The 20,598-nt window shown below is 41.6% G+C and overlaps 1 protein-coding gene across 1 annotated transcript; it reads left to right on the top strand.

Moving 5' to 3' along the window:
• Positions 1-9,700: 9,700 nt before the first annotated feature.
• Positions 9,701-12,977, top strand: LOC129411097 (GTPase IMAP family member 6-like). Its single transcript, XM_055161000.1, has 3 exons — positions 9,701-10,093; positions 12,057-12,231; positions 12,810-12,977. Exons 1-2 carry the CDS (start codon positions 9,703-9,705, stop codon positions 12,083-12,085), a joined length of 420 nt encoding a protein of 139 aa, XP_055016975.1. The 5' UTR covers positions 9,701-9,702; the 3' UTR covers positions 12,086-12,231; positions 12,810-12,977.
• Positions 12,978-20,598: the final 7,621 nt, after the last annotated feature.

Raw genomic sequence — 20,598 nt, 5'->3', positions numbered from 1 at the left:
TGAGTTGTTTTTGTGACAGAGGAGGTGCTGATGATGGTGAGTCTGTTCTGTGTGTGTGTTTTACAGGAGATAGTTCATGTTTTAGTTTTTCAGCGTCACACGAGTGCAGATTGTACATGTGCAGGTTTAGCTCTTTATTTTACAGTCATTTCACTCGTTTGGTCAATTTATTTATGTTGGTCAATTTATTTATGTCGCTACTGTTGTGGTGAAAGGCTGGAAAGTGTCTTTTGGACACATGCGACTCAACTTTTTGTTGCAGTAACCGGGATACTGCGTTTACATGCCACAGTGTCCCAGTTACTATCAAAATAAACCAGCTGCAGTAACTCGGTTTCTAATAACCGGGATACTGTACTTTACTCTAAAAACTCTTCAGACCAATTTGTGATGAAGAAATAAACCAGGACTAAACCAAGACTAAACCAGGACTAAATTTAACCAGGACTAAACTAAAGTAGGACTAAACCAGGACTAAACGAAAAATAAACCAGGACTAAATTCAACGAGGACTAAATCAGGACTAAACCAGAAGGTAGAAGGTGCATGATTTTACATAATTTGTCGCTTTTTTCCTTCTGAATACTTTAATATTACTTCAAAATTAAAGGAAACTATTTCTATAAAATATGTCAGTCCTTCCAAGAACATTTTTATCATTTTAAATACATTAAAAAAAAAAAAAATCCTGTCCCTTCATCAACAGTTCAAAGATGGAATAACACAAGATATGATGAAATACAAACATTTATTTACGATTTTCAGGTCTTTGAAATTTGGGAAATAATTTTTGTTCCATGTTTCATACATGGTCTGTTTAAAACGGATGGAACTTTAGAACCAAAAATGGAACAGAAAAAAGGTCAACAGTTTGATAAACTAGAGACATATGTATCTGTGCAATACTGTTTTATATCAGATGAATTAACTTGAATTTTTGGTCTTGTTGTTTATTTCTGTTTGACCGGGACCAGAGACAAACACAGGAATTCTGACCCAACACGTGGGCGATACATATTGTCCTGGAATTCTACAGGTTAAAGGTTCAGACCCAACGCTTTTCTGTCTCATAACACTCAAAGTCCATACGACATCATATCCCAACCCCACTGACACTCCCAGGTCCAAACATAACACATCACGTCGAGGAACACACTGACTTCTGTACTGCACGCCGAATAAACACGAATCAAACATAAAAAACCCCCAAAAAACAGAGAATAAGTCCACTAAGAATTTTACAGAACGCAAAAGTCACAGCATCTGATTTTTCTGATTTTTCTCTGTAGTGACTATTTGTCAAATAAAAGTAACAAACAAAAGCGTGAGCAAACTTAGAACTAAACATAACTCAGATAATCACCTTTGGCACCGTGGGTTTGTGGTTTACGCAGCACAAATCAATGTCCATGACTAGAGATGATTTTCCAAGATTTATTTTTCCAGTTTTTGGGCAAGCAACAAAGAAAACATGTTTAAGGCGACCAACTTAGACTAAGAAATTTGTAAGAATAATATTAACATAGCAAAAATATATTATACAAATTAACAAAACTAAATTAGTAAGCTAATTAACAAACAAATAATAAAATAATTTTAGGATCAACAAAATAAGCAAATAGCTCCTACACACTCGGAACAGAAAATAAGATGAGGTTTTCCCGACATTTCTCTTTCCTGTTTTATTCTGGACATTTTTCTTACAGTGTTAATATTAAAATAATAAAGTTTTACCTTTAAAACACATTTCCAGTAGTTTACACAAGGATGACGTTTGTGGAAAAAAAAACATTTATAAAAACACAGTTTGCACCGAAAATGTTCACAGCAGCGATCGAGACTAAAGAAAACAGCCTCTTACCGTCTGAGAAAACACCAGAGTCACTCACTTTCACTTTCACTTTCACTTTCACTTTAACCCGACTTTAATCTAAGCCCCGCCCTAAAACAAGGACTAGACCAGGACTAAACCAGGACTAAACCAGGACTAAACCAGGGCCTCATTTCTAAATCTTGCTTACGCAAAAATCCGTGCGTGCGTGCTTCCTACGCCAACCGCGGTATATTATATAAACTCGACTAAGGCGTGGCTCTTTGCTTAACTCTACGTCAACTCGGGAACCTCCTGTAAGTTCTACGCAAAGTCTGGAGACACGGGGAAAAAGCGACACTCGTGGAGAGAAGCAGAAGTGAACAGAGTTTGAGGAAGAGTTTGATCAGAAAATCCACGTATACAGAAGAATTACCTTCAGATTTGTGCATTTAAGTGTTTGGTTCACAAAACACAGAGAAGAGCTGTTTATTCCACTCATTATTCTCCACAATATTAAACATTTGACACTCGTGCACGAGCGCGGACACGTTCCCAGACCTGGTGCAGCGCAGAGTCCCACAGTCCACACCAAGACCATAGACACAGACTGACCAACACAGAGGACGAAATAATGACCCAACCTGAGAGAAAAACTCTTCCCTTGGACGCAGCAGGAGCCAGACTTTGATTTAATGAACACAACTTTAACACTTTTACTTTAGTCTTTACGCACCGAGCGCCAGAGTGACTCAAGTCTGTGACCCGAGTCTGCGGACAACACGAAGCCCACTGCCCGAACCTGACCCCAACCAAAATCTGCCCTACATGTTTGTGTAATGGGGAACTGAGCACATGAGAACTGCTCTCTGACTGTATGAAGAACAGAATAATGCCCCCGACCCCAGACCCACACTCACAGACCCAGACCCACACTCACAGACCCACACTCACAGACCCACACTCACAGACCCACACTCACAGACCCACACTCACAGACCCACACTCACAGACCCACACTCACAGACCCAGACCCACACTCACAGACCCACACCACAGACCCACACTCACAGGTTCAGCAGTTTGGATGTTTCGTGTGGACTTTAATTGGCAGAATAACATCTGTATCTGATGTGTTTTGTGCTAAATCTGTGTCCTCGTGTCCCTCCCTCGCTCCTTTCCCTCTCCAGGGGAGGGCATCTGAATCTCTCGCACACACTCATAATTTGACCATTCAGATCAGCGTGTGCACGTATCTACGTGTATATGCATAAATACAGGACCAGTCCACACACACTTCATACACAGACTTAAAAATATAGTGATAAAACTCTTGAAACAGCGAAAAAACACATGGTCTTTACTGCAAAGATGTGCTGCCTAAATATTATTAAAATATGATTAAATGAACAGATGAGTCATTGTTGTCACTTTTAGTTTTGTATTTATTTATTAAACCTTGTTTAATAAAGTCTTTAATAAAGTGTTTGTGGTGATCACGTGGTGCTGCGTGGAGCCTCCTCCTCCCTCTGTCCCGCGTGTCTCGGTCAAACCCACTGATTATCGGCTCATGTTTAGGGAAATCTCATTCACCAGTCACTTTACCTGCTCCTTTAGTGAGGTGGGTGTAGGGGTGCTCCTTTTATGGTGTGGTGAGGTGGAGGTGTGAGGGGGCGTGGTCTGTCCTTTTATGGTGAGGTGGAGGTGTGAGGGGGCGTGGTCTGTCCTTTTATGGTGAGGTGGAGGTGTGAGGGGGCGTGGTCTGTCCTTTTATGGTGAGGTGGAGGTGTGAGGGGGCGTGGTCTGTCCTTTTATGGCGGGTCCATAGATGTTTGGGTTTAAGAGTCTTTTTTTTTTCAAAAGTTAAAAAATGTGATAAAACTGTCCCTGCGAAGGATTCGATCGTCTCTAGAGTATCTTTGTTCACTCCGGTCTCGTACTGAAAAAAAGGATGAATAACTCTTCACTAGGGGTAAAAGTGGGAGTTTTAAATGCAAAATTAAGAAAAAAAAAAACCAGGTGACGACAAATGTAATAAAATTGTCTTTACATCTGGAAAATTTTAATTCATTAGATTCATTCACTAGTTTTTTGTGTGTGTGTTGTGTGTGTGTGTGTGTGTTGTGTAGATCTGACACACCACACAAACACACATACACACATACACACACACACAAACACACACACACGGTCACAGGTCACAGGTCACAGGTCACAGGTCAGCTCCAGTCCAGTCACCCAAACACAAAGCAAGAGCAGCAGGTAAAACTGTGCCGGACGTCTGCAGGCTCACTTCATAAACTGGAGTGAACAGACTAGAGTGTTGAGACAATTGTTCACCTGTCATATCACCTGTCATATCACCTGTCATATCACCTGTCATATCACCACAAATAATGCTGTTGAGAGTTTTGTCTTGAAAGATGTTGCATAAATCCATTCATTCATTAATGATTTTAATCCCATACATTTGTAACATCACAAAAACTTTCTATAATTGCCTAAAAAACAGAGTCCAGCCCATTGTCTGTGGTGCCAACACAGAGACGCTGATGCATGCTTTTATCTCCAGAGTGGACCAGTGGATTGCCCTGCTGTGCATGTGACTGTCTGGGTGGTTGGGCTGTGGTGTCTGGGTGTGGGGGGGAGGGGGAGGGGAGGAAGGAACTGTTTTTTGATGACTGTAAAGCACTTTCTGTTACGTTTTTGTATGAAAATCATTTTACACACAACATTTGATTTGATCCACTTTCTGAGGTGATTAACTTTTAACTTCTGTCTGAAGTGGGAGTCCTCCCAGTTCACAAGTGGGAATTATCCACTGGAGCAAGTGTCCCACTTGCCTGTTACCTGGAGCGCACCATGAATAAAACTCTTAACCCCGTCCCCTCTCTGTCAGACAGGCTGGGATCAGCTGAGTTTGAGTCAGAACTTGAGTCTGGATTAGTCCTGGTTTACTCTTCAGTTATGTTTATTATTGGTCATCACACGAACAATGGAAAAGTCTGATGTGTTAGTTTGAAAGTGTTTTAGCCCAGTGTCTGTAGAAAGGACAAAACATCACAGGCTACAGAACATGTTCAATGTAAACTGTACATGTGAATATAAGTGAATATAAGTGAATATAAGTGAATATATGTGAATTTAAGTGAATATATGTGAATATAAGTGAATATATAATGTGAATATAAGTGAATTTAAGTGATATATATGTGAATATAAGTGAATATAAGTGAATATATGTGAATAAGTGAATATAAGTGAATATATGTGAATATAAGTGAATATAAGTGAATATATGTGAATATAATGTGAATATAAGTGAATATATGTGAATATATGTGAATATAAGTGAATATAAGTGAATACATGGGAATACATCTTACCTTCAGTGACAACATTTTTAGGTTGAATGATATGCTCATTTTGTTTACTTCATTCGTTGTTATTTGTTTTTAGTTTTAAATCACTTTATTTTAGTTTAGTTGATCTAGTTTTTTTGACAGGGACCATGTGCAGGAGCATTAATCAAAGAAACATTGAGGAGATGTTTTGTACCAGACTACTGAGGCACAAAAATATAGAACACACACACACAGAATACACACATAGTATTGTTTCAGTTCCTCCTTGTTTAGTCTTGGTTCAGTTCTGCTTTAGTCTTGGTTCAGTTCTGCTTTAGTCTTGGTTCAGTTTTGCTTTAGTCTTGGTTCAGTTTTGCTTTAGTCTTGGTTCAGTTCTGCTTTGGTCTTGGTTCAGTTTTGCTTTAGTCTTGTCAGTTTTTGCTTTAGTCTTGGTTCAGTTTGCTTTAGTCTTGGTTCAGTTCTGCTTTAGTCTTGGTTCAGTTTTGCTTTAGTCTTGGTTCAGTTTTGCTTTAGTCTTGGTTCAGTTCTGCTTTGGTCTTGGTTCAGTTCTGCTTTAGTCTTGGTTCAGTTCTGCTTTGGTCTATGTTCAGTTCTGCTTTGGTCTTGGTTCAGTTCTGCTTTAGTCTTGGTTCAGTTCTACTTCTTCTTTTAGGGCAGGACTCAGACTGAAGTTGGTTTAAACTGAAAGTAAGAGACACACCAGTGGATGCTCAGACGGTAAGAGGCTGTTTTAATCTCATATGTTTGTTTTTTGACAGTGAAGTCCTTCTGTAGGCGACAGGTGTATTATAAAACAGGTTTGTTTTTTAGACTTTTCTCTCAGTTTCTTGATCACTGCTGTAAACACATTTATGAATGTTACATGTTTAAGTTCATTATATGTTTTATGAAACTGTTCTTTTCAGAACTTTGAACCATGTTATTGTAGTTTCTTTTCATTGAGCCACCGAAGTTGTATTTGGAGTGATTCATGTTTGAGGAATCTTTAATCCTCAGGGGTTCCTGTAAAAGAGTCATGTTCAGGACATAAATGTCCACTCACAAAAACAGCTGTAAAAATATCATATATTCATATTTTTTGTACCTCTTTCAACTAAATCCCAATTTTATAAAAAAAAAATCATCAGGATTCTAATCACTCAATTACCAGTTTAGAAAACCAGAATTTGACATATTGACCTCTAAAACTGAGATATTTTGGAGAAAACAGAAGTCAGGGTATAATGGGGTACATTTTTATATTGACATTTGTGACAGGTGAACCTGTATCTCCTGTTTTTATCACACCCCTCTCTGCATGTAGACGGCTGATTTTCTTATTGTTTATCTGAAATTTACTTCAGTCAGTTGGTTTCTTTGTAGGAGACTTTGTAGATCATATAGCTTTTTTGGAGAGTTTTTGTATAAGAAAACAACAAAAAAAAGTCTCTTTTGCACACAAGTCTCTATCAATCTTATCTTATCAGCTCCAGGGTCCAGAGAGCTGGGGGAAGGTCGTCAAACTACTTGGTTTGGTGAAAAATTCCTTCTTAAAGTTCTGATACCATGGAAACAGTGAAGTGGTGCTTCTCAATTTCATAGGTCAAAATAGCAACACTACAGTTGTAGTGTTGTCCCTTCATCCTCCAGGTACTGCCTGCAGACTCTTGCCACATGAGGCCGGGCATTGTTGTGAGAGTAATAAATAAATAAAAAATAAGTAAAGGTAATTTTTGCAGTTTTTTTTTCAGACCCCATTCTAAACAAAAGGACCACCTCTGAAACTGATTTAAACTGATGCTACAGAAAAACTAAAAATGCCACAAACTTAAAATTTAAGTCAAACTTGAAAGCTTTCTAGGAGACATACAAACATTCCCCATTATACCCTGGCTTCTGTTTTTCTGGAAAATAGCTTAGATTTAAGGGTAATTTTTTTTCCCACAACATGTGAAATTCAGGTTTTCAATTTTTTTTATATAAATTTGATATTTTTGGTTTGAGCAGGGATAGATTTTTGGATTTAGTTAAAAATAATAATAATGATAATCTGAAAAAAAATATTTATTTATTGTTCATGCTATTATTTTGTTGGCATCAACTTAAAGAGAACAACAACAACAAAAAATCTGAAAATTTACATAAATGCATGCATATTTCTACCATTATTTGTCTCGTCTTTGCTGCATGAACAAAAGGAACAGGAAGAAGATAAATCTTAATCTCCCCTTTCACAGATCAAAAGATTAAACATTTCTTTAATAATCGTTCCCCAAAAACTAATCGAAGTCACCAGTTAATGAGCCATAATGTTACATTATCTCACTTGTGCTTTCATTCACTTTAAACATTTTCCTTAGTCACATCGTCCATCGTTATTTTATCCTTGTACATTTTCTTGAATTTAGAAACGTGTAATTTTTAAAATCATGATTTAACAAGTTCCATATCTCCGCACACAGAGACACATTTCTGTTTTCATGACGTCCTTGAGGATACAGTTCAGAAAAAATATTGTCTTCTATGGTCACAGTCGTCCAAGACAAACATAAAAAGATTTTGTAGAGCGTTGGGTAAATGTCTTTGTTTAGTTTTCCACAGAATGAATAAAATCTTAAGATCAACTAAGTCTTTAAACTTTAGTTGATTAGACTTAACAAACAGACAAGTGGTTTGCTCTCTGAATCCCTTTTTATTGATGATTCGTGTTGCTCTTTTTTGCAGCAGGAACAAAGGTTTTATGGTACTTGGATAAACGTTGCCCCAAACTTCTGAGCAGTGGCTAAAATATTGGAGAATTAACGATAAAATGTGAAGTGATTTACAGTCCAAAAAATCTTTACTTTATATAATATATAATACTCTATATAATATATAATCATATTTTATCTAAAATCTAAAATTACTCCCAAGAATTTTATCTCAGTTGCTCTCTCAAAACTAGCACCATCAACAGCTATTGCCACATTGTCATTCTTTTTTCGGTGACCAAAAATTATATACTTATTTTTTTCCCAATTTAAAAGTAACTCCTTAAACCAAACTCTCACTTTTGCCATTTCTTTTATGCTCTCTGTTGCTTCTATTAAGTTACTCCCAGAGTAAAAAATATTTGTGTCATCTACGAACAACGGGAATTGCAGCTTTTTTGAGGACTCACACAAATCATTAATAAACAAAACAAAAAATAATGGCCCCAGAACAGATCCTTGTGGAACTCCCACATTTCACCATTTTGTATTCTGAGTTTTGCCCATTAAAGTGAACATATTGTTGTCTGTTTATGATGTAGCTAGTAAGCCATTTATACACTGGTCCTCTCATTCCATAGCTATATCATTTTGATAGTAAGAGCTCATGATTTATGGTGTCAAAATCTTTTCACAAGTCAATAAACATGCCGATTGTAAATTATTCCTTGTAAGCTGCAATGATAATTTTCTTCATGAGATCTATTACAGCCAAGCTCGTAGATCTTTGAGGTCTGAACCCATACTGGTTATCAAAGACAAGTTCTTGCTTCTCTATAAAGATCTTTAATTTCTCTGCAAACCATTTTTTTAAGGACTTTAAAAAAAACTGTGAGAGAAGTGATATAGTCTATAGTTGTTAAATTTATGTTTGTCAAATTTCTTGAAAAGGGGGATTACTTTCGCTACTTTCATTTTTTTGGGGGAACACACAAAATACTAATGATGATTTTAAAGCAGTTTTTGTAAATAGACATTTAAGTCCTTAGGGTCCTAAGTGTGACATTTTTTATGTTCTGAGTGCACTGGTGATATTGGGAGACTACGGGTGATAAGAATTGACTCCAAAGCCAGTTGAATAGTTACATGATAGAAGTTTAATAATATCAGGATGCTCCATGTTACATCTTCGCGAGTGGCCCAGAGGTCCAGACTAAAGAGACGATCAGTATTTATAATTTATGATAATGAGTAGAATGAGGGAGTACACATGAACTCTTGGTACAGAGAAATATACATATAAGGCAAAAGTACAAAAAAAAGTATAAAAACTCAGAAGAGTCAGCTGTACGTGTTCAAATATAACAGGGACTATGGCAATGCCAGTTGTATATTGTTTAACAAAACCATGAACTCTTCTAGGCACTGGAAACTCCTATATACGATCATTTTTGCAAATCTAACACACATGTTGATAATGAGAAAAGGAACATTTCATACTTAAACGTGGCCCAATTTTATTTTTTTTAAATGGGGGGGGGGGGACTAAAAACTTTAACAAGAATTAGGACTTTCCACAAAAATGTTATGTTTTTAGCATTAACTAAATTGACTAAATTGCAGCTATCCATAGGAGGGGCCCACAGCTTGCGGTGCTTTGTTGTCATGACATCTATGGTGACATCAGCTCCTACTGGGGACCACAGTTTTCTAACACCAAAGTCAGAGCACTTGTTTCTTTTATTAAATCATTTTAGATCAATATTTAATTAAAATCCATGTTACTGCACAAAGTTACTCTAAAATGTTCTCCAAACAGAAGAGCAGACTAATGAGCAGGTGTTTGTTTAGGTGCAGCATGGCTCAGATGCTCAGGCTGGTTCTTCTCGGGGGGAGCGCTGTGGGGAAGAGCTCCTCAGGGAACACTATTCTGGGCCGGAGAGTCTTTGAGTCCAGACCTTCTCTGAGACCTGTGACCACTCTGGTCAGTGAGCACACTGAGCAGGTCCATGGACTGCAGGTGTCTGTGCTGGACACACCTGGGATCCTGAACCCCAACGCCCGACAGCTCATCCAGCCTGTGTGTGAGGAGCACCTCCACCGCCCCGGCTCTGTGTTCCTGGTGGTTCTGAAGGTGGGACAGGATCTCCTCAGAGCAGAACCAGGCTCTGCAGAGGACGGTGGAGCTGCTGGGAGCCGAGGGTCTGAGACACAGTCTGCTGCTCTTCACCTACGGAGCAGATTTAGAGGTAAAACTCCTGTTTATCCTCTCTAACTAATGTGGTGAAATGTTCCACAGTGGGGCTTTAACCCTGTTTAAATCACAGACTGTATAAAGGCTAACAGTTACAGCGACTAATCTGGAGCTCAATTCCATTAAACTGTGGTGTAGGTGAAGCACCCGCCACCCACTATATGGTGCTCGTGTCTCTCCTGCCCGACCCAGCTGACCTCTTCTCCCTGACCTCTGACCCGGCAGGAGACGAGCCCAAGTGTGATTTTAAATAAAAAGTGTAACTGAGTCATTGTGTAACAAGCAGCAAGCTCCACTGACGTGCTCAGTTCAGTTCACTGGGGCCTCGTGTGGCTCGTGTGGCTCGTGAGGCTCGTGTGGCTCGTGAGGCTCGTGTGGCTCGTGAGGCTCGTGTGGCTCGTGTGGTTCTTGGGTGTTTTGCTCTTTTGATGTTGAGCCGTTTTTCCTCGTGTGAGATGGACACAAGAGTCACACCTGCTCCAGATGTTTATGCCTTTCTCTTGTTTTAAGTGTAGATGTAACACATCTGTGAATCTGACACACAGAGGACAGTGTGACAGGTGCAGAGGTCAGTGTGACAGGTGCAGAGGTCAGTGTGACAGGTGCAGAGGACAGCGTGACAGGTGCAGAGGACAGTGTGGCAGGTGCAGAGGACAGTGTGACAGGTGCAGAGGACAGTGTGGCAGGTGCAGAGGTCAGTGTGACAGGTGCAGAGGTCAGTGTGACAGGTGCAGAGGTCAGTGTGGCAGGTGCAGAGGACAGCGTGGCAGGTGCAGAGGTCAGCGTGGCAGGTGCAGAGGTCAGCGTGACAGGTGCAGAGGTCAGTGTGGCAGGTGCAGAGGTCAGCGTGACAGGTGCAGAGGTCAGCGTGGCAGGTGCAGAGGTCAGTGTGGCAGGTGCAGAGGTCAGTGTGGCAGGTGCAGAGGTCAGCGTGTGCACAGGTGCAGCAGGTCAGGTGGCAGGTGCAGAGGTCAGCGTGACAGGTGCAGAGGTCAGTGTGACAGGTGCAGAGACAGGTGCAGAGGTCAGTGGCAGGTGCAGAGGTCAGTGTGGCAGGTGCAGAGGTCAGTGTGGCAGGTGCAGAGGTCAGTGTGGCAGGGAGCGTTGGTTTTAATGACTTTCTAAATGTTGTATAAGGTGGCGTCACCTCTGGTGAGTGCGGCAGGACCGAGCGAGGCTGTGGCAGGTGAGGCCCTTCTCACCTGCACCACTGTTTTAACATGGAGCAGCACTGAGCCGCGCTGTCAATCAAATCTGTTCGGTTTGTTATTATGTTCAGATCTTGATTTAGTGAAATAAAAAGTGAAATAAAAACCTCAGGATCATGTTAAGTATTTTGTAAAGTATTTTATGAGGAGCCTCACAGCAGCAGGGCCACACTTTTTAAAAACAAACTGAACTGGAGCCAGAGTCCATGGAAACAGAAGTGTGCCCATGCTCACTTCCTGTTTGGAACACAGCTGCTTGAGGTTTACCTTTGTCCATTTTCATACAGTCTGTGGGTCGGGGGATGGACAACATCCTCTGGTGTCCCTCAGGGCTCAGTGTTCTCTCCTGTTGTCTTCACACAGACTGCAGGAGCGCCACCTGCAGGTCTCTGTCTGTAACTCAAACTCCTAGAACCAATAAACTCTGATGTGACTGACGCCCTGTGGTCACAGCACAGGACTTACTCCATTTGCTTGTGCTTTTTATACATGTTCTGACGGGGCTTATTCTGTTCACTGACCTCTCCTGACCGCTCCTCTATGAGGTCACATGATTGTCCTGTTCATTTCAGTGGAGAAACAGGGAGAAGTCTCTGCAATAAATAAAATATAAAGTAGGTTTATTTGTGTGAAATGTTAAATATTCATGTGACACGTCACACAAAGATCAGACACAACTGGAATAATTCTGGCAGCTTCTAAATCCAGTTTGAGGAAAAGCACTGACTTGTTTCCTTCTGCTCTTTTAAGGGGACGAGTCTGGAGGACTTCATCTCTGAGGACAATGAGAGTCCTCTGCCCGACATCTTTAACAACATGTTTGGACGGAGACATCATGTGTTTGACAACAAAGCCTGGGGCCCCGAGCAGGTCCAGACTCTCCTGCAGAAGATCCAAACCTTTCAAACAGGGATGTTTCCTCCAGGTGAGTCTCCTCAGCTGAGTCCTCAGAGGTTCAGGTGAGGCTGGGGTGGGGCAGCCTCTGATTCAAATCCTGAAGGAGACATGTTCAGCTTTAAGCCCAGTTTGCACTGATCCGGGCTCCGCCACCTCAAGGACACAGTTGGTCCACTGCGCAGCCAACGGAGAACTCCACAGGACACAAGCTCCCAACATCTGACCAAACCAAAGAGGAAACATGGATTTAAGTGTAGAAATGTTCAACCATTATAAAAATACAGACTTAAACTGTACCAAGTCTGAAGACACAGAGGAGAAAACTTTGTTTTGATTTGAGTGAGTTGTGCTTCATACACAGAATCTTCCAGGATCACAGTAAAAGGTGTTTGTCTGTGGAATGTTTCCTTCACCATGACACATTCCTGACCAATCAGAGTTTTCCTTTGACACATCCACAGACTTCTCAACTACAGAACTCTGTTCTTTAAAGATTCTCTCTCACAGCGCCACCTTCTGTCAGCTTCATGTGGGCGGCAGGTGTATTGGTTTGCACTGAGCTTAGACTGTTGCTGTCTGTTGGTGATCAGTGTTTTCTGTTTGTAGGCATCGGGCTTGAAGATGTTGATCTTCACAGAGACTTAAGGCTGGTGTTGCTGGGTCTGCCTGGAGCAGGGAAGAGCTCGTCTGGAAACACCATCCTGGGGCCAAAGACATTCAGGGCGAGTTGTGGGTTCAACACCGTGAGCATAGATGCAGAGTGTAAGACTGCGACGGTGCAGGGGCGGAGGGTCACGGTGGTGGACACTCCAGGCTTCAGCGATGAGAAACTGAAACCAAAGAAACTGTTCAAAGAGATCATGGAGTCTGTGCTTCGTCTGACCGCTGGACCCCACGCCTTCATCATCGTGGTGCGTCTGGGCCGAATGAACCTCAGAGACACCAAACTCCTGCAGCTCATGCCCAAACTGTTTGATGAAGCTGCCTCAAAGTTCACGATGGTTTTGTTCACTCATGGAGATGACCTCAGAGAAGAGAACGTCCAAGATCTGATCAATAAAAATGACATCTTTAAGACTCTGTTACAGGAGTGTGACCAGCGCTACCACGTCTTCAACAACAAGAGCTCTGACCCTCAGCAGGTCCGACATCTGTTCACCACGATTGACGACATGGTCCAAGCGAGCGGAGAAAACCAATGTAACTCTCAGATCTTAAAACTGACAAAAGCTGAAGAAATAGAAAGGTTCTTTCAGGAGCTGTGGAGGAGGTGGGGTGCCCTTTTCAGTCGCGTCGCTCAAACAAAAGATGGTTCAGATGAAGAACTGCAGCTATTAGCAGACGTCCAGTAACTCACAGAGTTTATGTTCGTGTAATGCTGCGTCAAGTCAGTGACAGATTTAGAGTCAGTCATGATACTCGTTTGCTTTATATTTTGATTATTTGAATCATCAGGAACAGCTCTGTGTTTTCTGTCAGATGAAGCTTTAGTTCTGAGAAGAAAAATAGTTTCTGAATAAAGTTTAAACATTAAAGTTCAAGAAAAAACTGTAAAATCCTGAATCACTGTAATCACCAAACACTGAAATAAAACAGCCACATCAGTTTGTCTCCAGGTTTTTCTGCTCTGTTCTGTCTGTCTGTCTGTCTGTAGTCTGTCTGTATTCTGTCTGTCTGTAGTCTGTCTGTAGTCTGTCTGTAGTCTGTCTGTATTCTGTCTGTTGTCTGTCTGTAGTCTGTCTGTAGTCTGTCTGTAGTCTGTCTGTCTGTAGTCTGTCTGTCTGTAGTCTGTAGTCTGTCTGTAGTCTGTCTGTAGTCTGTCTGTATTCTGTCTGTAGTCTGTCTGTATTCTGTCTGTAGTCTGTCTGTAGTCTGTCTGTAGTCTGTCTGTATTCTGTCTGTAGTCTGTCTGTAGTCTGTATTCTGTCTGTAGTCTGTCTGTATTCTGTCTGTCTGTCTGTAGTCTGTCTGTAGTCTGTCTGTATTCTGTCTGTTGTCTGTCTGTAGTTTGTCTGTAGTCTGTCTGTTTCTGTCTGTAGTCTGTCTGTATTCTGTCTGTATTCTGTCTGTGTCTGTAGTCTGTCTGTATTCTGTCTGTATTCTGTCTGTAGTCTGTCTGTAGTCTGTCTGTATTCTGTCTGTATTCTGTCTGTCTGTCTGTATTCTGTCTGTATTCTGTCTGTAGTCTGTCTGTAGTCTGTCTGTATTCTGTCTGTAGTCTGTCTGTAGTCTGTCTGTAGTCTGTAGTCTGTCTGTAGTCTGTCTGTGTCTGTCTGTATTCTGTCTGTAGTCTGTCTGTAGTCTGTTTGTCTGTAGTCTGTCTGTATTCTGTCTGTATTCTGTCTGTATTCTGTCTGTAGTCTGTCTGTCTGTCTGTAGTCTGTTCTGTCTGTAGTCTGTCTGTAGTCTGTCTGTAGTTCTGTCTGTATTCTGTCTGTATTCTGTCTGTATCTGTCTGTAGTCTGTATTCTGTCTGTATTCTGTCTGTATTCTGTCTGTAGTCTGTCTGTATTCTGTCTGTAGTCTGTCTGTAGTCTGTCTGTAGTCTGTATCTGTCTGTCTGTCTGTCTTAGTCTGTCTGTAGTCTGTATTCTGTCTGTATTCTGTCTGTATGTCTGTAGTCTGTCTGTAGTCTGTCTGTATAGTCTGTCTGTATGTCTGTCTGTAGTCTGTCTGTAGTCTGTCTGTATTCTGTCTGTATTCTGTCTGTAGTCTGTCTGTCTGTCTGTAGTCTGTCTGTAGTCTGTCTGTATTCTGTCTGTATTCTGTCTGTAGTCTGTCTGTATTCTGTCTGTAGTCTGTCTGTAGTCTGTCTGTATTCTGTCTGTAGTCTGTCTGTAGTCTGTCTGTATTCTGTCTGTAGTCTGTATTCTGTCTGTATTCTGTCTGTAGTCTGTCTGTAGTCTGTCTGTATCTGTCTGTATTCTGTCTGTATTCTGTCTGTATAGTCTGTCTGTAGTCTGTCGTCTGTAGTCTGTCTGTAGTCTGTCTGTAGTCTGTCTGTATAGTCTGTCTGTATGTCTGTCTGTAGTCTGTCTGTAGTCTGTCTGTATTCTGTCTGTATTCTGTCTGTCTGTAGTCTGTAGTCTGTCTGTATGTCTGTCTGTAGTCTGTCTGTATTCTGTCTGTCTGTCTGTAGTCTGTCTGTATTCTGTCTGTATGTCTGTCTGTAGTCTGTCTGTCTGTCTGTCTGTAGTCTGTATTCTGTCTGTAGTCTGTCTGTATGTCTGTCTGTGTCTGTAGTCTGTCTGTATTCTGTCTGTAGTCTGTAGTCTGTCTGTAGTCTGTCTGTAGTCTGTCTGTAGTCTGTATTCTGTAGTCTGTCTGTAGTCTGTCTGTATTCTGTATTCTGTCTGTAGTCTGTCTGTGTCTGTCTGTAGGTCTGTCTGTAGTCTGTATTCTGTCTGTATCTGTCTGTAGTCTGTCTGTAGTCTGTCTGTATTCTGCTGTAGTCGTAGTCTGTCTGTAGTCTGTCTGTAGTCTGTATTCTGTCTGTTGTCTGTCTGTATTCTGTCTGTCTGTCTGTATTCTGTCTGTATTCTGTCTGTATAGTCTGTCTGTAGTCTGTCGGTCTGTCTGTCTGTAGTCTGTGTCTGTCTGTAGTCTGTCTGTATTCTGTCTGTTAGTGTCTGTCTGTAGTCTGTCTGTAGTCTGTCTGTATCTGTCTGTAGTCTGTAGTCTGTAGTCTGTCTGTAGTCTGTCTGTAGTCTGTCTGTCTGTGTCTGTCTGTATCTGTCTGTATCTGTCTGTCTGTAGTTCTGTCTGTAGTCTGTCTGTCTGTAGTCTGTCTGTCTGTATTCTGTCTGTGTCTGTCTGTAGTCTGTCTGTAGTCTGTCTGTATACTGTCTGTCTGTACTGTCTGTATTCTGTCTGTAGTCTGTCTGTATGTCTGTCTGTCTGTATTCTGTCTGTAGTCTGTCTGTATTCTGTCTGTAGTCTGTCTGTAGTCTGTCTGTAGTCTGTATTCTGTCTGTAGTCTGTATTCTGCCTGTCTGTATTCTGTCTGTATTCTGTCTGTATGTCTGTCTGTCGTCTGTAGTCTGTCTGTGTCTGTCTGTATTCTGTCTGTAGTTTGTCTGTATTCTGTCTGTATTCTGTCTGTAGTCTGTCTGTAGTCTGTATTCTGTCTGTAGTCTGTCTTAGTCTGTCTGTAGTCTGTCTGTATTCTGTCTTTAGTCTGTCTGTAGTCTGTCTGTAGTCTGTATTCTGTCTGTATTCTGTCTGTAGTCTGTCTGTATTCTGTCTGTTGTCTGTAGTCTGTCTGTCTGTCTGTAGTCTGTCTGTAGTCTGTCTGTAGTCTGTCTGTAGTCTGTCTGTAGTCTGTCTGTTGTCTGTATGTCTGTCTGTGTCTGTCTGTCTGTGTCTGTAGTCTGTCTGTGTCTGTAGTCTTCTGTCTGTATCTGTCTGTCTGTATTCTGTCTGTATGTCTGTCTGTATTCTGTCTGTCTGTAGTCTGTCTGTAGTCTGTCTGTCTGTAGTCTGTCTGTATTCTGTCTGTAGTCTGTAGTCTGTCTGTCTGTAGTCTGTTGTAGTCTGTATTCTGTCTGTATTCTGTCTGTCTGTATTCTGTCTGTAGTCTAGTCTGTAGTCTGTCTGTAGTCTGTCTGTAGTCTGTCTGTAGTCTGTCTGTAGTCTGTCTGTAGTTTGTCTGTAGTTATTTCACTCTCTAGAATCAGCTGTGTTCTCTATCAGTTGGAGCCTCAGTTCAGTGAAACAGTTGTGAAGAAACTTAGAAAATATGATGAAAATTTGGAGAAAAGATGATGAAAAAAATTATGAAAAATTTAGGGAAAATTAAGAAGAAACTGAGGAACAAAATGGTTATGAATCTGAATAAAAATCTAGTTAAGAAAGGACTAAAATATCTGTGTAAAAAAACCAAAAAAACATGCAAAACAACAGGAAAAACTGGTAAGAAATTTGTTATAAATTAAAATGTTGTAGGTAAAAGAGATGTAGAGCACAGCAGATTTTGTTGGTTTGTGTATGTGTTGCCATAGCGACAAAAAACTAAAGAAAATTTGGGGATAAGATGACGAAGAAATTATGAAAATTTAGAAGAAAAAAAAGCGACAGAAAAAACATATGAATTGCTGTAAAATCTGGTTAAAAAAAAATAATAATAAGTTAAAAGAAAATCGAAAATTGCAAAAAAAAAAAAAAAAAAATTAAATTAAAAACGGAATATTTAGAGAAATAAATTTGAATTTTTTTTTTTGAAATTAGTTAGTTTTAGAAATTAGAAATTAGTCATAAATTGGGGGAAAATTTTTTTTATTTCAGTAAAAATTCTGCAATCTGTCTGTAGTTTATAGGCTAAAAAAAATAGAAAATTGGGAGAACATGAACAAAATTTTGGGGAAAAATACTGAAATTTGTGGATTTTTTTTTATTGGTAAGAAATTATTTATAAATTGAGGTAAATTTTTTGTGCAAATTCTGTAGTCGGTCTGTAATTTATAAGATGAAAAATTATGAAAAAAAAAGTGATAAAATTACAAAAAACAGGAAAAATAGATTTTTTCAGGGAGAAAAATTATGAAAATGAAAATGTAAGAAATTATTTACAAATTGGGTAAAAAATGTAAAAATCTGTCGTCTATAGTTCTGCACCGACCTGTATCCATCAGGTGTCAGATGCCAGGTGACAGGTGAAGGACAGGTGAAGGACAGGTGAAGGACAGGCAGGTGAAGGACAGGTGAAGGACAGGTGAAGACAGGACAGGTGAAGGCAGGTGAAGGGACAGGTGAAGGACAGGTGAAGGCAGGTGAAGGGCAGGTGAAGGACAGGTGAAGGACAGGTGAAGGGCAGGTGAAGGCAGGTGAAGGACAGGTGAAGGACAGGTGAAGGCAGGTGAAGGACAGGTGAAGGGCAGGTGAAGGACAGGTAAGGACAGGTGAAGGACAGGTGAAGGACAGGTGAAAGGACAGGTGAAGGACAGGTGAAGGACACGGAAGGGAAGGTGAAGGCAGTGAAGGGCAGGAGCTCGTCTGTGTTGTTGTGTAACTCAGTTAAAATTTAAACACATGAAAAAAAAAAAGTGGATCTGAAAATAAACGAGGCTCAGACAGAACGGACCCAGAACCGACACATGTGGAGCTAAACATAGACCCGGACTAAGACCTAAAGACCCGGATCACAACCGGACTAAAGACCCGGATCACAACCGGACTAAAGACCAGGACCAAAACAAAGACCAGGGACCAGGACCAAAACAAAGACCCGGACCAAAACAAAGACCCGGACCCAGGACAAAACAAAGACCCGGACCAGACTAAAATAAAGACCCGGACCCAGGACCGGACCAAAAACAGACCCAGACCAGGACCAAAAACAAAGACCTGGACCAGGACCATAAAGACCGGACCAGGACCAAAACAAAAGACCTGGACCAGGACCAAAACAAAGACCCGGACCAGGACCAAAACAAAAGACCAAGACTGGACCAGGACCAAAACAAAGACCCAGAGGACCAGGACCAAAACAAAGACCCTGGACCAGGACCAAAACAAAGACCCGGACCAGGACCAAAACAAAGACCCGGACCAGGACCAAAACAAAGACCCGGACCAGGACCAAAACAAAGACCTGGACCAGGACCAAAACAAAGACCCGGACCAGGACCAAAACAAAGACCCGGATCAGGACCAAAACAAAGACCCAAGGACCGGACCAGGACAAAGACCCGGACCAGGACCAAAGACCCGGACCAGGACAAAGAGGACAGGAAAAAAAGACCGGACCAGGACCAAACAAAGACCCTGATCACAACCGGACTAAAGACCCGGACCAGGACAAAGACCTGGACCAGGACCAAAACAAAGACCCAGGACCAGGGACCAAAACAAAGACCTGGACCAGACCAAAACAAGAGCCCGGACCAGGACCAAACAAAGACCCGGACCAGGACCAGGACCAAAACAAAGACCCGGCCCAGGACCAAAACAAAGACCCTGGCCAGGACCAAAACAAAGACCGGATCAGGACAAAGACCTCAGGACCAAAACAAAGACCCGGACCAGGACCTTCTAAAGACCCAGGACCAGACCAAACAAAGACCGGACCAGGACCAAACAAAGACCTGGAAAGAACCGGACCAGGACCAAAAACAAAGACCCAGGACCAAAACAAAGACCAGAAGGGACCAAAACAGAGGACCAGGACCAAAACAAAGACCTGGCCCAGGGACCAAAACAAAGACCCAGGAACCAGGACCAAAACAAAACCCCCGGACTCAATCAGGACCAAAACAAAGACCCGGACCAGGACCAAAACAAAGACCCGGTTTGAAAGAGGACCCCCCCTCTCTTTCTCTCAACATTTGTCTCTGACTCTCCTCTCTTTCTCTCTCCTCTCTATGTTTCTCTCTCATTCTCTTTCTCTCTGCCTCCCTGCCCTCTTTTTCTCTCCTCTCTCTTTCTCTTTCCCTCTTTATCTCTCGACCCCCTCTCGCTTTCTTTCTTTCTTTCTCTCTTTTTCCTCTCTCTTTCTCCTCTCTCACTCACTCTCTCTGTCTCTCTTCTGTTTCTCCCTCTCTCGTTCTGTCTTTCCTCTCTTTCTCTGTCTCTGTGTCAGTCTCTCACTCCTTCTTCTCTCTTCTCTCTCTTTCTTTCTCCTTTCTGTCTCTCCTCTCTTTCTCTCTCTCTGTCAGTCTCTCATCCGCTTGCGTCTCTCTTCTCTTTCTCTCTTTCTCCTTTCTCTTTCCCCCTCTCTCTGTCTCTCTCTTTGTCCTTTCTCTCTCTCCTCTCTTTCACTTTTCTCTCTTTCTCAGTCTCTCACCCCTTCTTCTCTCTCTTTCTCTTTCCCTCTTCCTCTGTCTTTGTCTCTTTTTTTCAGTCTCTCACTTCTCTTCTCTCTCTCTCTCTCCTCTTTTTCTCCCCGTCTCTCCATTCTCTTCTCTGTTACTCCTTTCTCTTTCCCTCTCTCTCTATCCCTTTCTCTCTGTCTCTCTTTCTCTGTCTCTCCTTTCTCTCTCTCCCCCTCCCTCTCTCTCAATGTCTCTTCTTTCCCTTTCCCTCTCTCTCCGCTCCTCTTCTTTTTCTCTTCTCTCTCTCTCCTCTCCTCCTTTTATATCTATCTCTCCTTCCTCTCGCCTTCTCTTCTCTCTCTCTCTCTCTTTCCCTCCTCTCTCTCTCCTCTCTCTCTAAACCCTCTTTCAGTTCTGAGGGTTGAGTCACTTCTCCTCCGACAAGTGTCACAAGTGCCTCTCTTCATCTCTCCATCCCTCCTCTTCATCTCTCCATCCCTCCTCTTCATCTCTCCATTTCCTCTGAAGTGCCTGTGTTTTGTGTCCTCATATTTCTCTCTCTCTTTCTCGTTTCACTCTCTCCCTCTGTGTCCTTTTCTCCTCCTCTCTCTTTTATATTCTTCCCTCTCTTTCTCCTCTCTCCTCCT

The sequence above is a fragment of the Boleophthalmus pectinirostris genome, unplaced genomic scaffold (genome assembly GCF_026225935.1).
Source record: "Boleophthalmus pectinirostris isolate CB_2022bp ecotype Guang Dong unplaced genomic scaffold, ASM2622593v1 HiC_scaffold_3, whole genome shotgun sequence".
Lineage (NCBI taxonomy): Eukaryota > Metazoa > Chordata > Actinopteri > Gobiiformes > Gobiidae > Boleophthalmus > Boleophthalmus pectinirostris.
This window is presented reverse-complemented; position numbering and strand designations above follow the sequence as displayed.

Excerpts from the sequence above, each read along its gene's own strand:
- LOC129411097 (XM_055161000.1), top strand. The coding sequence starts at position 9,703 with ATGGCTCAGATGCTCAGGCTGGTTCTTCTCGGGGGGAGCGCTGTGGGG. Across the intron at positions 10,094-12,056 it reads CCTACGGAGCAGATTTAGAG|GGGACGAGTCTGGAGGACTT; the intron begins GTAAAACTCCTG and ends TGCTCTTTTAAG.